Below are 24,120 nucleotides of genomic sequence, written 5' to 3' on the forward strand. Positions count from 1 at the left end.
AAAAAAAAAAAAAAAAAAAAAAAAAAAAAAAAAAAAAAAAAAAAAAAAAAAAAAAAAAAAAAAAAAAAAAAAAAACTAACATATGCAATAGTCCGGTGCCCAAATTCTTGATTTTAAACATTTAAGTCTACAACTTTTGCTTGATAGTCTTCGAAAAGCGAATGCACAATGCTATATTTCAAAATGAACAACTTTGGCTTGATAGTCTTCGAAAAGCGAATAACCAAAGTGTTATTTACAGTTAAAAATTATGCTTTTCATTACTAGTTTTCAATATATATGAAAAATCTGAGGAGGACTTGGACTTACAATATTGACTGACCCATTCGACAATTACGTTACCATCGTGTAAGACTGTAAGTTACGTTACTTCAACCTAAGTAGTCAACATTTTGATTAATCAGTTAATATATAACTTACGAGTTTTATTGGTTTGTTGATTAATAAATCTTAATATTATTAAGAGTGGATTGCATTTTGATTATTTCCAAAATCAATTACTTATTTACTGTCACTAAAATTTATGTGTAGAAATCGTTTAATTAATATTCGAAGGGCTAACTGACTAACTTGTAAAATTAATATTTTTTTTATTTTCTCAAACAAATTATTTCCTTAAATTTATTTTGAAGATATTTCTGAAACTTTCTCAAAAATTATCCTCTCAACCTTGCTCCGTCCTATTTTGGAAACATTTTTATATTTTACATAATTCATATAATAAGTAAATATGTAGATTTATTTTTCACATGTTTTGACACAAAATTTTTTTAAGCAAACATAATATACTCAGTCAATGAAATGAACATTCCATATTGGCTAAATACTTTGGATGATGTTTCGAAATACCATATTGGCTAAATTCAAAGACATGCATATAAAGCTAAAATGATTTCAAATATGAATTAGTAGTGTAACGCCCGTAACCCGGAAACATTTAGTGTGCTTGGTCGACATTAGCAACTTTTCGAGTTAGACGGTTCAGTTTTTTTCTCCGGTTTTTTGCGGTTTAGCTGTTTTGGAGAAACCCTAAACATTTCCTATAAAAAGAGAATGCCCTCTTTGTTTTATGGGTTCCCTTCTCAGCTGTTTTCCTTCCCTAGAAAAGAGAACAGAAGAGAGATTTGATATCTCTATATGTTAGGGAGGAGAGGAGATGGTTATAGGGATGAGAATGAAGGGGAGTTGTGTTGCTATGGCGTGGAGAGGAGAAGGAAGCACTGCTAGTGGATGGTGTTGCTTCTTGCTCATATTTCGTCCCTAATTCAAGGTAAGAGGTTGATCTAAGGTTTGTCTAGGGTCTTGGGATGATTGTGATGAATTTGTGATGAGTGAGATGAATTGGAAGGAACCCATAGGTTGTTTACCTTGGTTGTTGCCTTGTGGGGTTGTGTTGTTTGTGATTATTCGTATGAGAATCTAGTATTATGGAGAGTTAGGGTTTTGAAGCGAGAAGAAGCTTGAATGGAGGATCGGGTCGTGATTTCTGAGTTGGTGTGGTTCGACACCATTGTGGTGTCAGTCGACACCAACACCTGCAGATGGACTGTGCCGACTGGTTCAAGATAGCTATTTCGGAGAAACCTTTGGAAGATGAAACAAAGTCCGATTCGGCTGAAATTTGGTGGGGAGCTTCGTGGTGATATAGGATTTTAAAAGAAATATACAACAATCAAACAACAATATTTATAACCTCCAATTTTCTTACTTATAAGAAAAAAAACATTAAAACATAAACATATTTCTTAAAATCAAAATATTTAAACCTAATAAATAGAAGATTATTATATAATAGATGATTAATTTTTACATGTCGTTTAAATATTATTTCATATGGATTTAAAAATTCTCATTAATTTAAAAATTAAACATGAGTTTTGACATAATATTGTTTTCTATCTTTCACTTCAAATCCATTTAAAATCCAACAATCAATTATTAAACAAAAACACAAGATGTTAAGTAATATTTTAGTAAATGAATAATATATATTTTGATAAGACTTTCTAAAATCAGAGATTTAATAACATATGATTATTCTAGTAATGAATTTATATATTTTAAGAACATATATACTCTTCTAAATTTATATAATCATATTCCACGTTTATGTTGTTAGGCAAATATATATTATTTCATATATACATTTTCCTAAACACATTAGGGCACACAAATATTATTTTGGCTAGTTACTAGAAATATAGCCAGCATCTAGGAAGGTTGTTTCCTAGTATTTACAAACCAAAAAAAAACTAGAATTTAGTCATTTTATATATTAAAAAATGATATTTTTTGAAAATGGACATTATACTGAAATATATTTTTGAAAAGTGACATAGAAAAAGTGGTATTTTTAAAAATTCTTTTATTTATTTTGTAGAAAACTTGAGAGAGTAACACATCAAAACATATAAGAAAACACTTCTCAAATAAATACATAACATATATGATGTGTTTATACTTTATAATGACAGAAATATTCTATATCTTTTCTTTTTTGTAATTAACGAATATCCACATCATATACTGAAATAGTCTAAAACCTTTTCTATTGAACCTGAAGTCAGTAGTCTTGCTCTTGCAAAGGTAATTGCTGCACATGCAGTGATGCACACATGATTTAATGAATAGTCAATAGTCTTGCTCTTGCAAAGGTAATAGTCTTGCTCTTGCAAAGGTACATTCGTTGCATGTGAACCAAAATGACGGCAAAATTGACAGCATTATTGGTTGGTATAAATAGCAAAGTCACGGAAGAAAAAATAATAATAGAGAAGTCGCGGACGAAAAAAATTTATGTATAACAAATACTCAGTTTTCAAATATTATATGAAATAATATAACAAATAAGTACGAATATTAACTTGTATTGTCAAAAAAAATTACCTTTATAAAATAACGGAAATATAATTACAACATTAAAAAAATCTGAAATAAGATATACTGTATATTTTAGAACAAAACCGTCTAAGTTCATCGATACTAGTTTTGAAAACCGTCTAAGTTCATCGATATAGTCTTTTATACACCCTTAATTATTTTCTGAGTATTTCTTTCAAGCAAACTCATTTTGATTTGACAATCCATCCTTTATTTGACTGAGAACCGAATTAAAAATAAAACTTATATGACCATTTGCCATTTCTGATTTTCTTACTTTATTGACTCAAAACCGAATTAAATAATTTAAAAAGGTGAAAATCGTCGAAATTATACCTTTTGCAGGATATTTTGACACAAAATTATTGTGACATCTCATATAGCCCTGGTATTTTGACACAAAACCAAACTGAAATAACCGAATTGAACCGATATTTTTGGTGTTCGGTTCGGTTTCGGTTATGGCGGCTGAACTGATCGGCACAATTTTTTTTCAAAAAAACTAAAATATTTTGGTTATTTCGGTTCGGTTTTCGGTTAATCAAATTATTTTTTTAATTTTTTAGAAAAAGTCTAACAAAACCGAAATTTATATCTAAAATAACTGAATCACCCAGAAAAATCAAACCCAAAAAAACCGAAATATTTGAAATAAAACTTAAAAAACCGAGATTATTTCTAAATAGCCGAAAAAACCGATTTTTCATGTTTTTAATCAAATTTTGGTTAATTTCGGTTTTGAAAATTTAAAACCAAATTAACCGAGAAACCGAAATAACCAAACTGAAATATATCTCGGTTCAATTCGATAAAATTTTCAAAACTCAAAAAACTAATAAACCGAATTAACCGAATCGAATTCACCGAAATAACCGAAGTCCCAGCACTACTCTCATATATCAAATTATATCAAAGTTAGAATTATTGAGACGAGAGAGATTAGAAATTTACAAGAAAGTAGGAAAAATATATCTATCAATATGTCACCATCCGATTTTTTAACATCCCGAGTCAAAATCCTTATCTGACCATCGTATATGTTTGACTTTATTTATGATATTTTGGTTATTTCCGATTTAAAATAATATTATAAATTAAAAGCCATGAGTTATACGTAACTTTGGATTTTTCTCAAAATGTTAAACACAACTATAATATAATATATATTATTAACTGCATCGATGAATTAACTTGTAAATTGATTTTAATGATACGTTGATAATAAAATTTATAAATAAATAAATTCATTAGTCTCACGATTTATGTTGTATTCTATCATGATCAAGTTTATAAAACTAGCTTCATTATATATATATATATATATATATATTCTATGTAAGCAAAAATATAATCCAATCCAATATTATTACATTATAATTTGTAACTAAAAGATTTTAATGATATACACAAATTGTTATTCTCAATTTTTATAATTTGTATTATATATCTATCTGCAGTTATTAGATTTTTATTTGAATACTAGTTGTAAGAAAAACTACTTGTAATTCCAAAAACTAAATTTTAGTCTTTTTTCTTTTCTTTTCTATATAAACAGAAATGTGAAAAATAAAAAATAAAAAAAAAAAGATATAACTAAAAATGATGCTCATCATCATAATGGAACTGTTTTAATAAACAAAAAGTTTTAATTGTGTTCTTGCAAATAAAAATAATACGACCGAATTGCAAAGACAAGTTGTCAAAAAAGACAAAGAGGTATAGACTTCCACCATTTATAAACTAATATTATTACGGGACGCAAGTATCAAATCAGAATAATTATATGTCAACTAAAATAATGGTTCATACTTGTCAACAAAAGACGATGAGTTCCTCCTATAAATAACAAGGAGCGGATGAGTTGGAAATCACCGATCCAACACTTTCCTACATGAGTAATATTCAAGAAATGGAAATGATACTGATGATCTCTTTGTGCTTAACGACCCTCTTAACCCTTCTCTTGCTTAGAAAATTCCTCAAACGAACCGCCACCAAAGTGAACCGACCACCATCTCCATGGCGACTACCGTTGATTGGTAACCTCCACCAGCTCAGCCTCCACCCTCACCGTGCCCTCAAATCCCTCAGCCTCCGGTATGGACCACTCATGCTCCTTCATTTTGGTCGTGCCCCCATACTCGTAGTCTCCTCCAGCGAAGCAGCCCATGAGATATTGAAAACACACGATCTTAAGTTTGCCAACCGACCTAAGTCAAAAGCCGTTCATGGGCTTTTTAACGGTGGTCGTGATGTGGTGTTTGGTCCCTATGGAGAGTATTGGAGACAGATGAAGGTACCTCACTACTACTTTTAAATTCCTCTTTATATATTTTTTTAATCTACAAGTTGCACCCACTCATGCACTAACATATTATATTTTAGTATTATTTATATTTTTTAAATGTACATTTTTGTAATCAATTAATGATGGTTTTAAATCTTGTTTTGGATGAAGAGTGTATGCATTCTGAATCTGCTCACCAACAAAATGGTTGCGTCCTTTGAGACGGTACGAGAAGAGGAGTTGAAGGAGATGTTGAAGAAGCTGGAGAAAGCAAGTGTGTCTTCTTCATCAGAAAATCTGAGTGAAATATTTATTGCTATAACAAGCGATGTTACAAGTAGAGTTGCCTTGGGAAGGAAACATAGCGCGGACGAAACTGCAAGGGCTCTCAAAAAGCGAGTGAGGCAGATCATGGAGCTTTTAGGCGAGTTCCCGATCGGGGACTATATCCCGGAATTGGCATGGATAGATAGGATCAACGGTTTCAATAATAGAATCAAGGAAGTGAGTCAAGGTTTTAGCGATCTTATGGACAAAGTGATACAAGAACATGTAGAGGCAGGTAATCATAAAGAGGATTTCGTCGATATACTTCTATCAATCGAAAGCGAGAAGAGTATTGGATTAAAAGCTCAAAGAGACGACATAAAATTTATGATCTTGGTAGGTCATTTAATATAATCCACTTCATTAACAACTATAGCGTCACATTTTTATATATTTTGGGTATTGACAAGTAACGTTTCATTACATTATATCAGGATATGTTTATTGGAGGGACGTCAACAAGTTCAACTCTACTAGAATGGATAATGACGGAGCTGATCAGAAATCCAGACTGTATGAAGAAACTCCAAGACGAGATTCGGTCAACCATGACGCCAAACACTACATACGTAAAAGAAAAAGAAGTTGCGCATATGAAATACCTAAACGCCGTGGTTAAAGAGGTGCTCAGGGTGCATCCTCCTCTTCCTCTTATACTTCCCAGACTATTAAGTGAAGATGTCAAAGTAAAGGGATATGACATTGCCGCAGGGACAGAGGTACACTAGTTAATTTCTACAAAATCAACTTCTTGTTTGAAAAATAAATATTTATATAGTTTTTATCATGCATGGTTATCATTTGCAAAAGAAAATATGGTTATCAACTTGTGCACACATAACTTTATATATAATACGTCTCAACTCTCAAGTCATGGTTATAATTAAACTGAAAAAAGAAAAAAATCATGTTTGGCGTCTAGGTGATCATCAATGCTTGGGCAATCCAAAGAGACACTGCGGTATGGGGACCAGATGCAGAAGAGTTTAAACCAGAGAGACACTTAAACTCAGATTTGGATTATCATGGAAAAGATTTGAACTTCATTCCATTCGGATCAGGGAGAAGGATATGTCCAGGAATAGGACTTGCTTTGGGTTTGGTAGAAGTGACAGTGGCCAACCTTGTAGGCCGCTTTGACTGGAAGGTTGAGGCTGGTCCAAATGGGGATCAACCTGATCTAGCTGAATCCCATGGTCTTGATATTTGCCGCAAGTTCCCTCTCATTGCGTTTCCATCCTCTGTTATTTAATATGCCTTCTCTTTTGCCTTGTGCAATTGATTAATATTTTTGAAGAGTTTGTAAGAAATAAATAACTCTTTCCTTTTGGGAACCAAAAATATATATATTCTACAATTAATAAACATGTGTTTTTTTACGTGTCTCAACAAAGAGATATTATCTGTGTATTTTTAGAAACAAAGTTCTTTTAGTTGAACAAAAAAATATATCAAATTCCAAATAGATACGTAGGCAAATATATGATGTAGTCTTAAGCGTTGGGAGTAGTTTTGAGAGGACACAATCAAAAATGTTAAGTCGATTCCAAGGTCCTAAAAGTACATTACCAAACTCCTTAAGAATATATTTTTCTTTTAGTTGACCTGAGAATACCTTTTGAAAGGTACTTTTTTTTTGTCCCTTTACTCAGTCAACAGAGAACCTAGCAAGATTTTTTTTGTCCCTTGACTCAGTCAACAGAGAACCTAGCAAGATTTTTTTTTGTTTTTGTCCTAGATCACGTTGTCACCGCTAGATCATTGATCCATATAAACTTAACCCAGCACCGAAAAAAAAAAGACTTGTTATGCACAACTTGAATATTATGCACAACTTGTTAGGCACTCTGTTGACTGTAAATTGACCAAAACTCAAATGGCTGTACTTATCTAGAAAGGAACAAGAAAGAACACAAATTGCAATACATCTTTTGTTCTCCACGCCAATCAAGCAAAGCCTGTTTCCAATACAGCACATAAGCAAAATGTAAAATAAGAATACACTCTTGTTTCAAACCAAAATGCCGACTAATAATAATAACTCCATCCCCAAAAAAAAAAAAAAAAAACATAGTTATGATCTTATTATACTTTTCTGTTCTTTCCCAAATCAGAGTAAAATTCTCACTTTGTATGAACAAAGAATCTAACTCTGTTACACGAAGAAGACACCGGAGGGTATTTAAAAGGCGCATATACTCAGGATTCAGGTACTGGGACTGGTGCTGGAGGTTTGAGAAGTGGCTGCAGAGCTTTTACAACTATACTCATATTTGGTCTAAACTCAGATTCGTATTGCACACACAATGCTGCCACCGCTGCTAGCTGCGTTCCCACATTACACATTAAAAACATTCAGATGATGTTTGTGATTTAGAAAAAAAACAAAGACATGTAACGTGTCTATGCAACGTAAATTATTATCTCAATCTTCAAATATTTAGATACTCGAGGGATGAAGTTAGTGTACCTTAGCAACTGATTTAGGAGGATATTCTCCTTTTAGCTTTGGATCGACACACTGCTTCACTTTATCTTCACTGAGTCTCGGTGTAGCCTGAATAATAAACAGCAAACTTCAACTCGTAAGACAGAAGAATAGAAACAGAGAAGGATACAGATTTGGACAGAGCACATATAATAAGCATACCCAGGTTACAAGACTTTGTTGGCCACGTGGCATTGTATGATCTACAGGTTTCCTCCCTGTCAAAAGCTCTAAAAGTACAACCCCAAAACTATACACATCACTCTTTTGTGTCAACTGTCCAGTCATAGCATATCTACAAACGGGAAGACACATTTTTAGCTGCCTAGCTCGTTCATGCTTTCATCTGGATACCAAAAAAAACTTTAAGGTTTTAAGGAAGCTTACTCTGGAGCATGATAACCAAAGGTGCCCAAGACTCTCGTAGAGTGAAGACGAGCAGCGTTATCAGGAGCTTGATTGGAGAGGTTAAAATCAGCAACCTTTGCTTGATAGTCTTCAAAAAGAAGCACATTGCTAGATCTTATGTCTCTATGTATTACAGGAGGCTGAACCTTCTCATGAAGGTATTCTAAACCCCTAGCTGCCTCAACAGCTATCTTCACCCTCGTTAACCAGTCAAGAGTTGGACCTGGCTGTGCACCTTGAACTCCCTTCCTACCTGTAATAAATAACACATTACATCTATTCTGTTTTCTATATATTTCCAAGCAAGAAGGATGGTCGAGGAAGTTCAACATACCATGTAGAATGTCATGCAGTGATCCCATGGTTGCAAACTCATAAGCAAGAACACGGAGGTTTTCATCAACACAATAACCGACCAGTTGAATGAGATTCTCATGCTTCAGTCTTGAAACCATGGAAACCTAAAGAGAAGGAAGCAAGAAAATGTAAAAACCATTTTCTTGAAGACCAAAGGAGGGAATGGAAGGGAAGCAAAATTGGAGCAAAGAATTTATGACCTGACTCAAGAACTCAGCGTTAGTTTCAGCTTCAGCGGCAACATCGAGTTTCTTCAAAGCAACTGCTTTCCCATCATTCAGAGTTGCATAGTATACCCTTCCATAAGATCCCTCACCAATCAATGACTTTGATCCAAAATTGTCTGTCTTTTCTTTAACCTCATCCACAGACAAAGGAGGAACTTCAATGGGAAGAGCTTCCTTCTGAGTCTCAGGGTTTGCAACAGCTTGCGGTTTTTGATTCTTCTGATTTGCTACATATATAAAAAGAATTACATCAAATATTTCAAGTTCACTCCTAATAAACAGTCAACTCCTATTCATAAAGAAAAACCACAAAGTTGAAACCTCTGTTTAGTAAGTAAGGAAATAGACTACCAGATCCACTCTCAGCAGTCAGAACCATAAAAAGACAAGAAACTTCAGTTTAGTTTGAGTGAATTCATGTCTGCAACATACCGTCAGATTGCTGCCATGGAGTTTTCAGATGTACCTCCTCATTAGCTAAATCTGATTCTCCATTTTTATCCCCACAACAGATCCACCTCCTCATCCTTTTGCTAGATCCTCACAGCTTTTTAGTTCCTGAAACCAATCAAAGCAAATGAATATGCATAATGCATAAAAGAAACTATCTATCTTCTATAAGCTCGTGTGACACTGTAGATTCCCAACTCCAAATCTAGACCAATCCAAGAGTAGGTAAAACAGAGTTTAAAGAATTGCAGCTACCCTATGCAATATTCCATTCTCAAGCTATTATTGCTTTCACAGCTCACTATAAATGTCCCCTAGCAATGATTTATGAGTTGGTAAACTCTCGAAATACAATTCTCAATCAACAACTCCACAATTCCATTACTGCAAGATTACAAAAAAATCAGAAAGGGACAAACTTGTGCCCACAGATAAGGTCGGCGCAATAGTCAACTACTACCGAAACTGAAAAAAATAAAAAATAAAAAAGATTCAAAATTTCAAATCAGAATTTGAGAAAAAGTACTCGAATTCAATATCTTTTATTTGGTTTGGGTTTTGTAAAAAAAAATCATACACTGAGAATCGCGTTGGAAAAGGAAGATCGTCAAAAACAAGGATACAGGAATCGAAATCGAAATCAAGAAGTAAAGAAAGCAAAGAGATGGGTCAAAAGTGGGAACGAATCAAAGAAGAAGGCCCTAAATAAAATAAAAAAAGGTAAGAAATCGAGAGAATTGATACCAGTAAAAAAAAATCTAGGCTTTCCAAAAAAATACTTCAGCTTTTTTTTTTACTTGTCTGGATCTTTCTCTCTAGGGTTCGTTGCTTATGATGAGAGTATGTGAGTGGGAGAAAGAAGAGGGCTTTGCTTGATGATGAAGACGGAGAGAGAGAGAGAGAGACGACAGATGGGCAAAACGCGGGGAAGAGATTATAAAACTACCAAAAGTGAAACCTTTTTTTCTCCTTATAATTGAACTTCAATCACTTGCATATTGAAACTTTTTTTTTTTGGTGGAATGCAATATTGAAAATTTTAAATCTATATATATATATATATATGTAACCTAATTTTTGATGATGATGCATAGCTCAAAAATCATTGTTAAAATTTAAATAAATTATATAAAAATATATTTTATGGTAGAATATTGGTAAAATGGACAGACAAAGAATAAATCATCAACTAATTTGGAAGACAATGATGTTATTTCTTAATTTAGTTAGTTTAACTATCAACTAATGACATATTATGTAATATAGTATATTATATTCCTAATTGCATATATCAAAAAGATCATCATAGATTTGATCTTATACACTACTCTTTTTTTTTTTCTCCCAAATTAGAGTATATCTCACTCTATATAAACAAAGAATCCAACACTGTTAGGGCATCTCCATTGGTTATAGTAGCCATTTGGATGTCAAAAGAATTAATAATAATACTTTTAATTTAATTTAAGTATTTAATTATTTTTTAGTTTGCTCAGCCAACCAATATGATGACAACTGTACAGGTTGTGTCTTAATTGTTTTGGGCTGAGATTTGATTTCTCCACCTTTTTTTTTTTTATTTTTTTTTATTCTTCTACCCACTATCAGATATGTCAAATCTAAATGCTGTTATGGTACTCGAGGTTTAAGAAGGGGCTGCAAAGCTTTTACAACTGTACTCATCGTTGGTCTACACTCATATTCGTATTGCACACACAATGCTGCCACTGTTGCTAGCTGCGTTGATCACATTACAGATTCATACATTTCAGATCATCTTTTCCGATTAACAAAGTCCAAAAACATGTAGTTTTATAATTAAGTTATATTATCTCAATGTTCAAATAATTAAAGATACTCGTGAGATGTAACATATAGAGTTTACCTTAGCTACTGATTTACGAGGATATTCTCCTTTTAGCTTTGGATCAACACACTGCATCATTTCATCTTGGCTGAGTCTCGGTGTTGCCTAAATAAATAAACGTTAAAAACAAAGCAAGATACATACAGTATTTGGACAAGGCACAGATAAAAAAAACACATACCCAAGTTACAAGACTTTGTTGGCCTCGTGGCATTGTAGGATCTACAGGCTTCCTCCCTGTCAAAATCTCTAGAAGAACACCCCCAAAGCTATACACATCCCTCTTCTGTGTCAATTGTCCAGTCATAGCATATCTACAAATGGGATGACATATTTTAGCTGCCTAGCTCCTTCATACTATATATCATCTTGATACAACAACAACAAAAAAAGGTTTATGGAACTATAGAAGATTTACTCTGGAGCGTGATAACCAAAGGTGCCCAAGATTCTTGTAGATTGAAGACGAGCAGCATTATCAGGATCTTGATTTGAGAGATTAAAATCAGCAATTTTTGCTTGATAGTTTTCAAATAGAAGAACATTGCTAGATCTTATGTCTCGATGTATTACTGGAGGCTGAACCTTCTCATGAAGGTAAGCTAAACCCCTAGCTGCCTCAACCGCTATCTTCACCCTCGTTATCCAGTCTAGTGTTGGATCTGGCTGTGCACCTTGGACTCCCTTCCTGCCTGTAATATTAGCACATTACACAACCATGGAGATATATCAATTCTAACAAAATAAAGTTTTATTAGGGAAGTCATTATATAATTATATTCTATATACCATGCAAAATGTCGTGTAGTGATCCCATTACTGCAAACTCATAAGCAAGGACACGAAGGTTTCCACCAAGACAATAACCAACCAGTTTAATGAAATTCTCATGCTTCAGTCTTGAAACCATGGAAACCTAAGAAAAAAAGGATATATGTAAAGACATGCATGTTTCTTGAATGACAAAGGAGGGAAGAAGGGTTGAAGCAAAAATTATAACCTGACTCAAGAACTTGGCGTTTGTCTCAGCTTCCGGCTCAACATCGAGTTTCTTTAAAGCAACTGACATGCCATCATTTAAAGTTGCATAATATACCCTTCCATAAGATCCCTCACCAATAAGTGATTTTGATCCAAAATTATCAGTTTTTTCTTTAACCTCATTTATTGACAAGAGAGGAACTTGAATGGGAAGAGGCTCCCTTTGTGACTCCTCAGGCTTCGCAATAGCTAATTATGGTCATGTAAAAAACAAAACGTTTTCTTATTAGAAACATACAAAAAAAACATTCAAGTTCCCTCTTTCAAAACAGTCTCTACTCCTAATCCGATCCTTAAGTCCGCTTATTATGATACAAATCAAATAATACAAAGCCTGAAAGCTTAAGCCTATATTAAGTACTACACAAACAATACAACCCAAAATAGATCATCAAAATAACCATACATTGACAGGAACTGTCCAGTAAGTTAGGTGATTTCTTGTCTACAACATACCATGGTTTGGACTTTTCAGATGTAACCCAGCATTGACGAATCCGAGACTTCTGGTTTAGGTGCACAACAAATCCACTTCCGCATCCTTCTTCTATTATCGTGAAAACTATAGATTTCTTATGGCAAATCTCAACAGTTGAAATTAATCTTTCAGCTTTTACAAGGATTTATTTCATCATATTAATAGATTACAATATTATCATTTTTTAAGTATAATGTCTTTATTGATTAATGCCATTCATATATTGAACTAGCTATAACCATTTTTATACCAATTTAGAAGAAAATTTTATCTACTTTAAAATAATTAGAAAAATCAGATCTGAAATTTTTTTTTTTTAATAACAATCAATAAAAAAGACAGATTTGATTCCACCGTGTGCAAGGATTTATTTCATCATATTAATAGATTACAAATATTATCATATTTTAAAGTATACTTATCCATCTTAAATTTATTTAAAGTATAATGTCTTTATTGATTAATGAACCAACTAAAGCCATTTTTATACCAACTAGGATTTAACCCGCGGTACACCGCAGACCAATTTTTTTTAAAAAAATTTAAATTAACAGAAAGTTATATTGTATGTTGTAGTGTTTTTGACCATGTCTTCTCATTTTGTGTTTTTGGGATATCGTTGGTATAAATCTATTGACTATCTAAAAGTACATAATAATTTGAAAGTATGTTCTTAATAAATAGATGGTATTCTTAATAAATAGATGGTCTCCTAAGTATATTAAAGTATAATATAATAGTGTGGATTGTAATCTAAGTTAGATTGTCATATATTTTACATTTAGAAAATAGTTTTAGACTACTTAAAATTTGAAATTGTTACATTAAACTATATATGTTATGATATGAACATGTTGATACTGTTTAGGAAATCTATTACTTGGTTTATAATTAAAATTTTCACTTAATTTGGTTGTAACGAGAAAGTATATATAATATCATAACACATAAACATCTAATAATATATATACTATAATTTATTTTGAATTTGTTTTTGGATTCTTACCCAATAACGTTTTTGGATATGGGAATTAGATATTTCGAGGCACATTTTGGATTGTGAAGCCCATAATTATCTGATATTATGAGAAGTCAAGTAGAAAACAAAAAAAAAAATTCTTTTTGGTGTCTTCTCGAGTTCTAGATCTATGTGATACTCTTCATGGGCGATTTACAAGAACTTACATAATGGTGATCTCCGATTTACAATCAGATGTAACGATGAAAGCGAGAAGGTATTCTTTATTCAAATTTGCCATTTACATATATTTTGATATTCTACCTCAATGGGATTTTCGATTTTGATTGCCATATTTTTCATCTGCAATTTCGTGTTTATAAACTCGCGTCTGTGTCACAATCAATCCTGCAATTTTGTGTTTCTAAACACGTCTAGTTATAATTTCAACGATGACTGTTACTTTTTTAAGGAGTAAGTCTCAGTTTTACTTAATCGATTAATCTTCTCGTCTGTAACAGTATTTTTCGCTATGAGTCTGTTCAAGTCCGTCAAATATAATTTAGAGGGTCAATCAAGGTTGAAGATTGTGGTGAGTAGATTAGATATTTATCCTAATCTTAGACTCAAATATTCCATTATTTTGTTTTGTTTTCATCTTGCATTTTGCTAACCGAATATACATTTAACCCATAGTTATTTTACTTGGTGAACCTGATAAACAAAAATTGCTAAATTCTAGAATTTTTTTTGCAACTGTGTTGCTTGAAACACAATGTAATAAAAAGTGATAAGTCATGTATATAGTACTAACCAATCAACATGTTGGGATTCAGTTCACCAGTGAGAATCTTCTGAAACTTGGCCAAGCTTAAGAAGTTGGAATCTGATTTTGGATCACTTCTCGTAACCATAGTCCCGTTTACAAAACTCAACTTGTAAAGATGATTTGTGGGACGAAATTGTCCATTGGCATGTGTTAAAGAAAAAGTCTCTATGAATTTCCGCTCACCAACAGCTAGGTGGTTCACGACGTGTAACCAAGTCTTTTTTGACTGAGACATGGATTTTCATTCCCTGAAATGATTAAAATAGAGAATCATAAGATGCATGCCATACATAAAATGTATACTACATAAATTACTTACAGTTTCATCAGCCATAATTAATTCTAGGGGTTCTCCAGTACGCCACTTATGCAGGACCTTAACTTGAACTCTCCATGCTGTCTTGTACGGACGGATATCTCGCAGGAATGCAAATGATGCAAGCCATTTCTCTCGATTAGTGGTTGGATATGCAGGATGTAGGTTTTAGCTGTGAGTGTTGGTATGTTATTGTTCGTGAATATAGTATTTATAAATTCCAATATGCTTGATGACCAAGGCTATTGTAATCGCTGTATTAATTCAAAGCGAGATTACAATAATCTTTGTGTTATTAAGACAGTGATTTTGCCCTTCAAAATTAGTTTCCAAATAATCTATATAGAGAATTAAAAGTTTGGCTTGGTTGTAAAGTTTTGTATTTGTTTGGGAATTTGAATTAAGTGGGATGATATTTATGCATTCGATTACACGTTTTAGGAATATAGGATGTTAAATGATTGTACTATTGAGATTTGTAGAGATTATAGGAATCAAATGTGAGAGATTATGGCATTAAAATATAAATGTATTGGTCGATTTCTCAAATTATAGTAATTTAGTGCATTCGTCCCTTTCTCAAATTTTAGTAATTTAATGCATTGAATGTTTAGGGACCAAGGTAGTAAAATATAATTTATATGTGATGGTCGATTCTCCATTTTAAGTAAGTTAGTGCATTGAATGTTTAGGGACCAATATTGTAAATAAGCAACAATAAAAGGGTAAAAACAAAAATGTATATATAGATTTAGAAGAAAAAGATTAAAATTTTATCTACTTTAAAATACTTTTGAAGAAAAATCAGATCTGAAAAAATTAAATAACAATCAAGAAAAAGCTAAATTCATTAAAAAGACACAGATTTGATTCCACCATGTGCAAACAACTATAACTCACTATTATTCAAAACTTTATCATAAGTTATTGATACCAAAAGTCATATTTATTCATTGCTTGAAATTGTATAAATAATTCAACATTCTAAATTAAAATTTCTCTCTTGATAAATGATTTTGAATTCTTCAATTTTTTTTTGAAATATTGAATAGTTTACATTTATTTTAGGGAAAATTGGAGATAAAGGATAAATAATTGAGTTATTGTCCATTTATGCATTCTATATCTATATGTCAACTATTCCTAAATTACCCTTTGCAATTGATTTATCCAATTTTTTTTTAAATAGAATTCTTTGAGGAAATTGTCGAAAATATGTTGTTTTTGTTGCTGTGTTGAATGGAGAAAATATGACTATAAAGTTTAGAATACTCATTCTAAATTTAGAATGTGTATTCTATACATTGTACAAGTTCTAGACAATTAAGATAAAGTATTTTACACACTTTACATGTTCAACGAAATTTAGAAATTATTTATGTTCTAAGGATATTAGAATACTAATTTCTACGAAATTTAGTATACCTATTTTATAGTTGGTTCTTTATCTATAAAAATTAGAATATATTTTTTTAACATTTACTCATGTTCTAAAATTGTTAAAAAGCATTTTCTTTTAATTTTCAATATATTCTACAGAACAGAAAACAAATTCTATGTAATTTAAAATTATATAACAGTTATGAGAGAAGAATATAAAACAAATATTTTTGAAGAATGATATATAAGTGAATTTATCTATTTAAATAACAAAATTTCAATTCCAAAACAAAAAAAATTTAGAACATACAAATACATATCTTATTGTTTAAATTTTTTTTTCAATTTCATATATTTCAAGAATTAAAAAAATTAAAAAAATACTTTTATAAATTAATATTAATATCTTTTGAACAAAAAAAAGATAGATTAATATCAAAATAAATTTAAAAAATACCATGGTTCCAACATTATTATTTATAGAAGTTTTACTAAAGTGTATATATTTTTACGGCCTATATATTGTCCAAAATGTTTTCCAAAATAAATGAACTTTTTTATTTAAATTTTAATAATTTCACAAGATTTTTTAAAATATGAAGATATAATTGAGTTTAAATGATATTATATAATCTTGAAGATCTCATGGATCTACGACGACGGTGGATTCAAAGAATTCGGCTTTTTTAACGGATCGAATTACCCATTTGGTTTCTCCTTTTTTTTTGGCTTTTCAGTGTATGTGATCTTCTTCTTCTCTCAGCGAGCTTTAGCTTATTTAGTGCTAATCACGCTACAGTGTTTTTTTTTTTTAGCCAAGTCGGAATAGTAGTTAGTAAGTAAGTACAATGGTATGGAAACACATTAGTAAAATAAAGAGAAAATTGGAAATAAAGATTATATAATTATGTTTGGTCAAGTGGTCATACAAGTTTTAACTATATTCGAAAACCCTAACGGAGATGAGTCGTCTCATTTTAAATTGACGGCTAAGTCTCCGTCTCGGAGCCGGACTTGGATTCTTTACAAGTTCTCTTCTGATTTTGTGCTTAGAGAACAGTATGGGAATCCTTGGAATGAGATTCGTACTGGTAAATTGGTTGAAGATCTTGATGCTCTTGCTGGAACCATCTCCTTCAAGGTTCTTATTAGAAATTTTATGGGCTATGAAAAGATTTAACCTTGATGATAAAGATAGTGATGAGACTCTTATTCTAGTATCATTGATCTTTACATACATGTGTTTGTAATCGTGAGTGGGCTTTGTATGCGTTTACTGAACAGCATTGCGGTGGTGACAGCAGTGCAAGATCAATGATTTTGGTGACTGCTTCAGTGGATAGGATTATCATGAAAAAATCAATTCGTGTGGATGTTGACCTTAGTATTGTTGGTGCTGTTACATGGGTTGGAAGATCATCCATGGAGATGCAATTACAAGTAATTCAAAGTCAAGGTATCATTTTTCCCCCTGTAAACTACATTCGAGTAGTTGGCGCTTCGTTTTGCTAGGAAGAAAGAATGAAAATCTGATTCATGTTAGGTTGGGAGGGTTGCTTCAGTGTTTCAAAATATTGAAAGGTCATCCTTTAACTGTTAAATGAGGTGGCAAACAAAGACATATAGTTGTGAAGTGAGATGTATTTGAATTTGAACTACACATATCTTGTATGGTAGACAGCTCGTTGACGTTCTGCCATCATTCGAACAAAATATTACTTTCATGATACCTTTTTACTCTTTATATCTCTGTTTCATTCACTGAAATTGATATCTCTTGTTGAGTTATGGGTTTTGTTCCATCTCAAACTTCTGTAACGACCTTGTGCTGTGCTGAAACTTTCTTCTAACATTGGTTTTGCAGATGCCAACGACTCCTCAGAGTCAGTTGCCCTTGAAGCAAACTTTACATTTGTGGCTCGGGATGCAAAGACAGGTAAGTCAACTCCAATTAACCCCGTCTCGCCAGAGACTGAACATGAAAAATTGCTATGGAAAGAAGCAGAAGAAAGGAACAAGCTACGAAAACAAAAGAGAGCAGAAATTAAAGAAGAGCATGAGAAGTTGAAGGACTTAGAGAGGCTAGACGAGTTATAAGCAGAAGGACGAGTTTTCATGGACATGCCAGCTCTTGCAGATCGGAACAGCATCCTGATCAAAGATACTTCCCATGAATACTCATTGATATGCCAGCCACAGCAACGAAATATTCATGGTAGAATTTTTGGTGGCTTCTTGATGCGCAAAGCTTTTGAGCTGGCCTTCTCCAATGCTTACACCTTTGCTGGAGTTTCACCACGTTTTCTTGAAGTTGATCGTGTCGATTTTATCAAACCAGTGAGTCCATCCTCATTTTTTTTTATTTGATTAATGTGAACTGTTGAAAAGAAAAACAGTGAAATATATTATGGTAGCCATAGAAGAAATCGACTGAGTGGGCATTATGATGCAGGTGGATGTTGGCAACTTCCTTCGTTTCAAGTCACGCGTATTGTACACAGAAGCTAACAATTCAGCTGAACCATTGATAAACACCGAGGTTGTAGCTCATGTTACAAGTCCAGAGCTCAGGTCCAGCGAAGTAAGCATACACAAATATATTTCGAACTATGCACATATCATTTTCAGGTTGTGAAAGGGGGGGGGGGTTATGGTGATGTGATTTTTGGGGTGGTAGGTATCCAACAGGTTCTACTTCACCTTCAGTGTAAGACCTGAGGCCATGAAAGATGGATTGAGAATAAGAAATGTGGTACCAGCAACAGAAGAAGAAGCTAGAAGAGTGATCGAGCGTATGGACGCAGAGAGACCCATCTCATTAGAACCAAGAGAAAAACCCCAGTCTAACTAAAATTATGAATAAGAAAGGATTAATTAATACGACAGAATAAAACTTCTAATCATTTGTTGAACCTTCTAATAATTTTTTTTTGTCAACCAAAGAGATAAATGTTTTCGAATGCTCCTAAGTCCTAACTAACCTGCACTATAATACCACATCATACGGTATTGTGTTGACTAGTGTTTGTATGACCAACCCAAATCATATGAGAAAAGTCACCTTGAAATTGCTTTTTATTACCGAATTGAATGCAGTAAATTAAATTAACGCCTAAATCCATCATTTGCGATTATAATTTTTTTGGCTAAGAAATGGTTTTTAATCAGCAGCAATCGCTTTTTGCCTTTAGACATTGAAATCGATGGAAAGCAATAAAATCCAAAAAAATTCTCAATCGAAGAAGAAAGTATCTTTGTTCACTTCTCTGGGCACGAAGCTGTCTTGTTGTTGAACATCGGAAACCATGGAGAAGAGAGAAGACGAGCAACAAAAGCGCGACGATTCCAGATTCAATCAAACTCTCAAGAACGTCCAAGGGTAAACAAAAATCAATCTCCTCCTCCTCCTCCTCCTCCTCGGATCTTGCATCACTTCTTTCCGATTTCAATGTCTTATTAGATCTGTAACTTTCTTAGGATTTTTCTTTTTTTGCTTAATTTGTTGTTTTTGGTATAGGTTTCTTAAAGGCAGGAGTATTCCTGGTAAGGTATTGCTGACTAGGAGATCAGATCCTCCTCCTTACCCAATCTCTCCAACATATCAACGGAGCTTATCTGAGAATGACGCCGGGAGAAACGAGCGATTCGAGGAATCCGTCGAGGTAATAATACGACTTGTTTGTGGAAATGACTTACTGAATGAAAATGAAATCGAAAAATTGAAGAGAGCTTATTTGTAGGTGGAAGATCATAATTCAAGCAAGAAGCATGATAACACATATGCTGGTAAGCTACGATCAAACTCTAGTGCTGAAAGGAGTGTGAAAGAAGTCCAAAACTTGAAGATTGGTGTTAGATCAAGTGACTCTGCTAGAGTTATGAAGTTCAACAAAGTTCTTTCTGAAACAACTGTCATTTTAGGTACTCTTACTTTTCACTTAGCTCTTTGAAAGACTCTGTTTTACTATGATATGGATTTTTAAATCTCCTCTTGGTACCTGCAGAGAAACTGCGGGAGCTAGCGTGGAATGGTGTCCCACACTATATGCGACCTGATGTCTGGCGGCTTCTTTTGGTATGTTTTAGGACTTCTTCATTTATAAGCATAGCCAGTGTTAAAACTTCTGAACATTTTGACTTGTAATCCGTTTGTCTTATTATGTAACATTACAGTATCTTCGCTTATATAAGTTCAGAAAGAGGGCACGCTTGCACTAGTCAAATAATTTATGTTGTTTGCTCTTCCCATCAGCATTCTCTGTAGCAACGATTTTTGTTTTTGGTTTGTTTTGTCTATTTGAATTTAAATATAAACTGACAACAGGGATATGCACCACCTAATTCAGATAGAAGGGAGGCTGTTCTGAGAAGAAAACGTCTTGAATATCTTGAATCTGTTGGCCAATTTTATGACCTTCCAGATTCTGAACGTTCTGATGATGAGATCAATATGCTTCGCCAGGTTTTTCCTCGTACCTTCACTGATTCTCTAACAGAACGTACAAAAGTTGGTAACAAATCTCTTAGAAACTGTAATCTTTCTCAGATTGCTGTTGACTGTCCAAGGACTGTACCAGATGTAAGTTTCTTTCAGCAAGAACAGGTGCAGAAATCACTGGAGCGTATTCTTTACACGTGGTGAGTTAGAGAGTACAGGCCATAATTGCAGTTGTTCTTTGGTCAACTTTCAACCAGTTGGGAAAACTAAGTTGAAAGCTAAATCTGAAAATTTAATTTGCTGAGTTTGCAGGGCCATTAGGCACCCAGCGAGTGGATACGTTCAAGGAATAAATGACCTGGTCACCCCCTTTCTAGTTATTTTCTTGTCAGAATATCTAGATGGTGGTGTAGAAAGTTGGACAATGTCTGATTTATCTGCTGAAAAAGTCTCAGATGTAGAAGCTGATTGCTACTGGTGCTTAACAAAGCTACTTGATGGTATGCAAGATCATTACACGTTTGCTCAACCTGGAATCCAGAGACTTGTGTTTAAGCTCAAGGAACTGGTCAGGCGTATTGATGGTAGGTTCCTGCTAAGCTTGCTCTTGTAATTGCTAGTGTCTTTGGTGATTGTTTGAGGAGAACAACTTATGACATACACGACTCCACTTAACAAAATCATTTTTACCTGCATTGAGTCCGTTCGTTTACCATCTTTTTTACCATTAAGTTCTGAATTTACATCTTCTGCATTTAAATTTGAAGTTAGTGTCTTTAACAGTGTTTTGTTGAGTTTGGCTTAGTGTAATCACGCTTTGGCTTATATCCAATCTTTTGATGAGTTGATGTCATAGAGTAAGATCTAGGGATGCTTGATGCGATTGTACTTCATTTTCTAGTTTATGAATTCATAATAAACCAACCGCCTATTTTCCAGTTTAGTACTGGTTATTGTTTTATGAAATAGAGTTAACACTGTCTCATTTTTCCCTGGCCTTTGTTATGTACTAGAACCTGTTTCAAGACACATGGAAGAGCATGGGCTGGAGTTTCTTCAATTTGCTTTCCGGTGGTATAACTGTCTTCTGATTCGTGAGGTTAAACACTAGATTCGTAAATCCCGGTTAACTCTTTGTAGAGTTTTAATTTTGTTTATGGGTAACTGACAAAACTTTGAACCTTCTAGATCCCTTTCAACCTCATCAACCGCCTATGGGACACTTATCTTGCCGAAGGAGATGCGTTGCCAGACTTCCTAGTGTATATATATGCTAGCTTTCTCTTGACGGTAAGAAACACTGAATCAAATACAGGTTTCGTTATTTTTGTAATTGTTTTCTTCTTTCCACCGTGAGAATCAAATGCAAGTTGTGTTGGTGAACATTTTGCAGTGGTCTGATGAGCTGAAGAAGCTTGATTTTCAAGAGATGGTAATGTTCCTGCAACACCTTCCGACACATAACTGGTCAGACCAAGAGCTGGAAATGGTATTGTCAAGAGCTTACATGTGGCATAGTATGTTCAATAATTCCCCAAACCATTTGGCTAGCTGAAATGACTTTTTCCTCCATCATGACGATGCTGTTTTTTTCCTTGGTTATATTATCTTTTTCTTCTTCTTGTCGAAATCAGCTTTTGGTGTTTTTGTGTTGTTTCATGGTAAATGCTAACATTCTTGTCTTGTTAATTGTTATTAGTTTATGTATGGTTTTCACGCCGCACTTGTTGAATCTGTCATCAGTTTGTAATATTTTTCTGTAGCTTTCTTACTCATTTATTTGCCTGTCTCAAATTAGTCTTTACCTGAAACGGATAAAAAACTCATTGCTGTATCAATCCATGCGAATCCGAATCAACCCGCCCGACCCAATTATATTGTGTGCAATTTGCATTTGTTTATTTATGTAGGAGATAAATACAAGATTAATGATTAATTAAGCTAAGAATTCAACATAGAATGTGGACAATGAGCAACGTTGTCAACAAATCTACTTAAAAAAAAGATGATGTCTTTTGTCTTGGATTCCTAAGCATAATAATATATATATTTTTAAAGTCAACATCAATCAAATTTTGGTCGATTATTTGCATCTTTTTTATTATTAACCTTTGTGGTATGATTGTCTTTAGACATTTGATAAGGAATATAATTTTCTAACAAACAATAAAACACACCCAAAAAGAAAATAAAAAATGTATATAGAATACTTTATTTCTAGTAAAATTTAAAGTTATGTTACATTATATAAACTTGAGCATTGTGTCACTATTTATAGTAAAAGTATTCTATTCACAGAAATAAAATCGTAAAAATATTGTGATGATGAGTCATCACTTTTTATAAGCCCATGCCTAATTACGGTAAAATGGAAAAAAGGAGTTTTAAGGAAATAAGAAAAAAACATAAAAGAAAACACAGTGAGAGAGAGAGAGAGAGAGAGAGGTAAAGTAAAGAAAGAACTCTCAAGTTTTGTTTTTTTTTTCTTTTGCTTTCCCTTTTGTGTGGTTTATCATCTCTCAGTCTTCCTCCTTCTTCTTCTTCTATAACGCTCTTCGCCATCGTTTCGGTTTTCTCGAGGAAGTGTTTCTACTGGGGGGAAAAAGCTCCTTTTAGCCACTTAGTTCCTCTGCCTTTTTGCTCGGAGAAAAATGGTTTGATTTTTTTTTCCAGAGATGGTGAAATTTGCAGGTATAGTTTCTTCTTCCTTTTAGCCATCTCTTTCTTCTATTAGGGATTTGAAAGTGTAGAAATCAGTGCCAATTCGAGTAATTTTATTGTTTCGTTACATGAAATGGTCTAATTCGTAGTCTCTGTGTTTTCAATTTGGAGCGTGTTAAGTTTTTCTTTTTCTTTTTCGGAGAATCTAGAGTGTTGAAGGATTGGGTATTGAATCTTGTGTTTTTTTGTTTCTGGGTAGAACAGAAATTTTTAATTTTTTTTTTTTGGTGGATCGGAATAACTTAGGATCTTGAATACAAAAAGAGCAAATGGTTTGTTAGATGCCAAAAAAAAAAAAATAGTTGGTGGAAGAACACTAGATTTATAGATTCTTTTATGTTATTTTTATATGTTGGGAGGGTTTGGATTCTTTTATGTTCTTTACTAGTTGGAGGAATACTTTATAAGACCCCAAATGTTCGTTGGTATCATGAATAAGAAGAGAGGTATAGAGTGATGTGGTTGGCTAGAAAATAGAGCTTTTAAATAGCTTAGATCATTCACTAAACAATCTAACTTTTCCTTTTTCTGCAGCTACCATGCTTGTAGATGTCCATTAGTTTCATTGTCTCGAATGGGTTCATTGAAAGTCACTAACTTTATTATGCCTTTGATGATACTAAATAATGCCGCGGGGCAAGTTAGCTATGGACTCTTTAGAAACTGTT

The 24,120-nt window shown here is 33.1% G+C and overlaps 6 protein-coding genes and 1 long non-coding RNA gene across 12 annotated transcripts in view; 5 read left to right on the forward strand and 2 right to left on the reverse strand.

Moving 5' to 3' along the window:
• Window positions 4,679-6,875, forward strand: LOC104749806 (cytochrome P450 71A12-like). Its single transcript, XM_010471501.1, has 4 exons — window positions 4,679-5,176; window positions 5,339-5,830; window positions 5,929-6,213; window positions 6,417-6,875. The coding sequence occupies exons 1-4, from the start codon at window positions 4,772-4,774 to the stop codon at window positions 6,744-6,746; spliced, it is 1,512 nt and encodes a 503-aa protein (XP_010469803.1). The 5' UTR covers window positions 4,679-4,771; the 3' UTR covers window positions 6,747-6,875.
• Window positions 7,397-10,412, reverse strand: LOC104749807 (PTI1-like tyrosine-protein kinase 2). 4 transcript variants are annotated; one of them, XM_010471502.2, is made up of 8 exons: window positions 10,169-10,412; window positions 9,407-9,532; window positions 8,948-9,201; window positions 8,725-8,851; window positions 8,370-8,643; window positions 8,145-8,277; window positions 7,965-8,051; window positions 7,397-7,819 (listed from the first exon to the last, which is right to left on the reverse strand). In XM_010471502.2, the coding sequence occupies exons 2-8, from the start codon at window positions 9,498-9,500 to the stop codon at window positions 7,694-7,696; spliced, it is 1,095 nt and encodes a 364-aa protein (XP_010469804.1). In that variant the 5' UTR covers window positions 9,501-9,532; window positions 10,169-10,412; the 3' UTR covers window positions 7,397-7,693. The 4 variants fall into 4 exon arrangements, with proteins under 4 accessions (XP_010469804.1, XP_010469806.1, XP_010469805.1 ...); XM_010471504.2 differs by lacking the exon at window positions 10,169-10,412 and adding an exon at window positions 10,002-10,108; XM_010471503.2 differs by lacking the exon at window positions 10,169-10,412 and adding an exon at window positions 9,680-9,792.
• Window positions 11,054-12,872, reverse strand: LOC104753378 (PTI1-like tyrosine-protein kinase 2). The gene is made up of 7 exons (XM_010475641.2): window positions 12,815-12,872; window positions 12,292-12,521; window positions 12,081-12,207; window positions 11,710-11,983; window positions 11,473-11,605; window positions 11,310-11,396; window positions 11,054-11,161 (listed from the first exon to the last, which is right to left on the reverse strand). Exons 1-7 carry the CDS (start codon window positions 12,870-12,872, stop codon window positions 11,054-11,056), a joined length of 1,017 nt encoding a protein of 338 aa, XP_010473943.2.
• LOC104749810 lies at window positions 13,883-15,287 on the forward strand. Of its 2 annotated transcripts, XR_761483.2 has the most exons (3): window positions 13,883-14,045; window positions 14,290-14,360; window positions 14,605-15,287. It is a non-coding gene; the product is annotated as an uncharacterized LOC104749810 (long non-coding RNA). The 2 variants fall into 2 exon arrangements; XR_761484.2 differs by lacking the exon at window positions 14,290-14,360 and having other exon boundaries at window positions 13,885-14,045.
• Window positions 16,892-19,390, forward strand: LOC104749809 (acyl-coenzyme A thioesterase 9, mitochondrial). Its single transcript, XM_010471505.2, is given in 5 exon segments — window positions 16,892-17,434; window positions 17,578-17,749; window positions 18,158-18,630; window positions 18,746-18,874; window positions 18,971-19,390. Coding segments are annotated over 5 exon segments (1,182 nt in total). The 5' UTR covers window positions 16,892-17,200; the 3' UTR covers window positions 19,145-19,390.
• Window positions 19,420-22,510, forward strand: LOC104749811 (TBC1 domain family member 22B). Of its 2 annotated transcripts, none has more exons than XM_010471508.2 (10): window positions 19,420-19,672; window positions 19,811-19,943; window positions 20,034-20,214; window positions 20,298-20,368; window positions 20,618-20,755; window positions 20,840-20,931; window positions 21,044-21,315; window positions 21,745-21,830; window positions 21,920-22,021; window positions 22,125-22,510. In XM_010471508.2, exons 1-10 carry the CDS (start codon window positions 19,599-19,601, stop codon window positions 22,284-22,286), a joined length of 1,311 nt encoding a protein of 436 aa, XP_010469810.1. In that variant the 5' UTR covers window positions 19,420-19,598; the 3' UTR covers window positions 22,287-22,510. The 2 variants fall into 2 exon arrangements, with proteins under 2 accessions (XP_010469810.1, XP_010469808.1); XM_010471506.1 differs by having other exon boundaries at window positions 19,421-19,672; window positions 19,811-19,955.
• Window positions 23,178-24,120, forward strand: part of LOC104749812 (uncharacterized GPI-anchored protein At1g61900) — a 3,853-nt gene continuing 2,910 nt past the window's right edge. The window contains exon 1 of the mRNA XM_010471509.2: window positions 23,178-23,422. Within this exon, the coding sequence (XP_010469811.1) occupies window positions 23,407-23,422 (16 nt within the window). The 5' untranslated portion in view covers window positions 23,178-23,406. The remainder of the gene's footprint in view (window positions 23,423-24,120) is intronic.

The sequence above is a fragment of the Camelina sativa genome, chromosome 16 (assembly GCF_000633955.1).
Source record: "Camelina sativa cultivar DH55 chromosome 16, Cs, whole genome shotgun sequence".
Taxonomy (NCBI): Eukaryota; Viridiplantae; Streptophyta; class Magnoliopsida; order Brassicales; family Brassicaceae; genus Camelina; species Camelina sativa.

Bases quoted from the DNA above. Each gene is read 5' to 3' on its own strand.
- LOC104749807 (XM_010471502.2), bottom strand. From the start codon at position 9,500: ATGAGGAGGTGGATCTGTTGTGGGGATAAAAATGGAGAATCAGATTTA. The intron at 8,278-8,369 runs GTAAGCTTCCTT...TCCCGTTTGTAG, and splicing joins TTTGGTTATCATGCTCCAGA to ATATGCTATGACTGGACAGT. The intron at 7,820-7,964 runs GTACACTAACTT...GTGGGAACGCAG, and splicing joins CTCCTAAATCAGTTGCTAAG to CTAGCAGCGGTGGCAGCATT.
- LOC104749811 (XM_010471506.1), top strand. From the start codon at position 19,599: ATGGAGAAGAGAGAAGACGAGCAACAAAAGCGCGACGATTCCAGATTC. The intron at 19,956-20,033 runs GTAATAATACGA...GCTTATTTGTAG, and splicing joins GATTCGAGGAATCCGTCGAG to GTGGAAGATCATAATTCAAG. The intron at 20,215-20,297 runs GTACTCTTACTT...TGGTACCTGCAG, and splicing joins TGAAACAACTGTCATTTTAG to AGAAACTGCGGGAGCTAGCG.
- LOC104749806 (XM_010471501.1), top strand. From the start codon at position 4,772: ATGAGTAATATTCAAGAAATGGAAATGATACTGATGATCTCTTTGTGC. The intron at 5,177-5,338 runs GTACCTCACTAC...TTTTGGATGAAG, and splicing joins AGTATTGGAGACAGATGAAG to AGTGTATGCATTCTGAATCT. The intron at 5,831-5,928 runs GTAGGTCATTTA...ACATTATATCAG, and splicing joins ACATAAAATTTATGATCTTG to GATATGTTTATTGGAGGGAC.
- LOC104753378 (XM_010475641.2), bottom strand. From the start codon at position 12,872: ATGCGGAAGTGGATTTGTTGTGCACCTAAACCAGAAGTCTCGGATTCG. The intron at 12,522-12,814 runs GTTACATCTGAA...GACCATAATTAG, and splicing joins CTCGGATTCGTCAATGCTGG to CTATTGCGAAGCCTGAGGAG. The intron at 11,984-12,080 runs GTATATAGAATA...CTAATATTACAG, and splicing joins ACTACACGACATTTTGCATG to GCAGGAAGGGAGTCCAAGGT.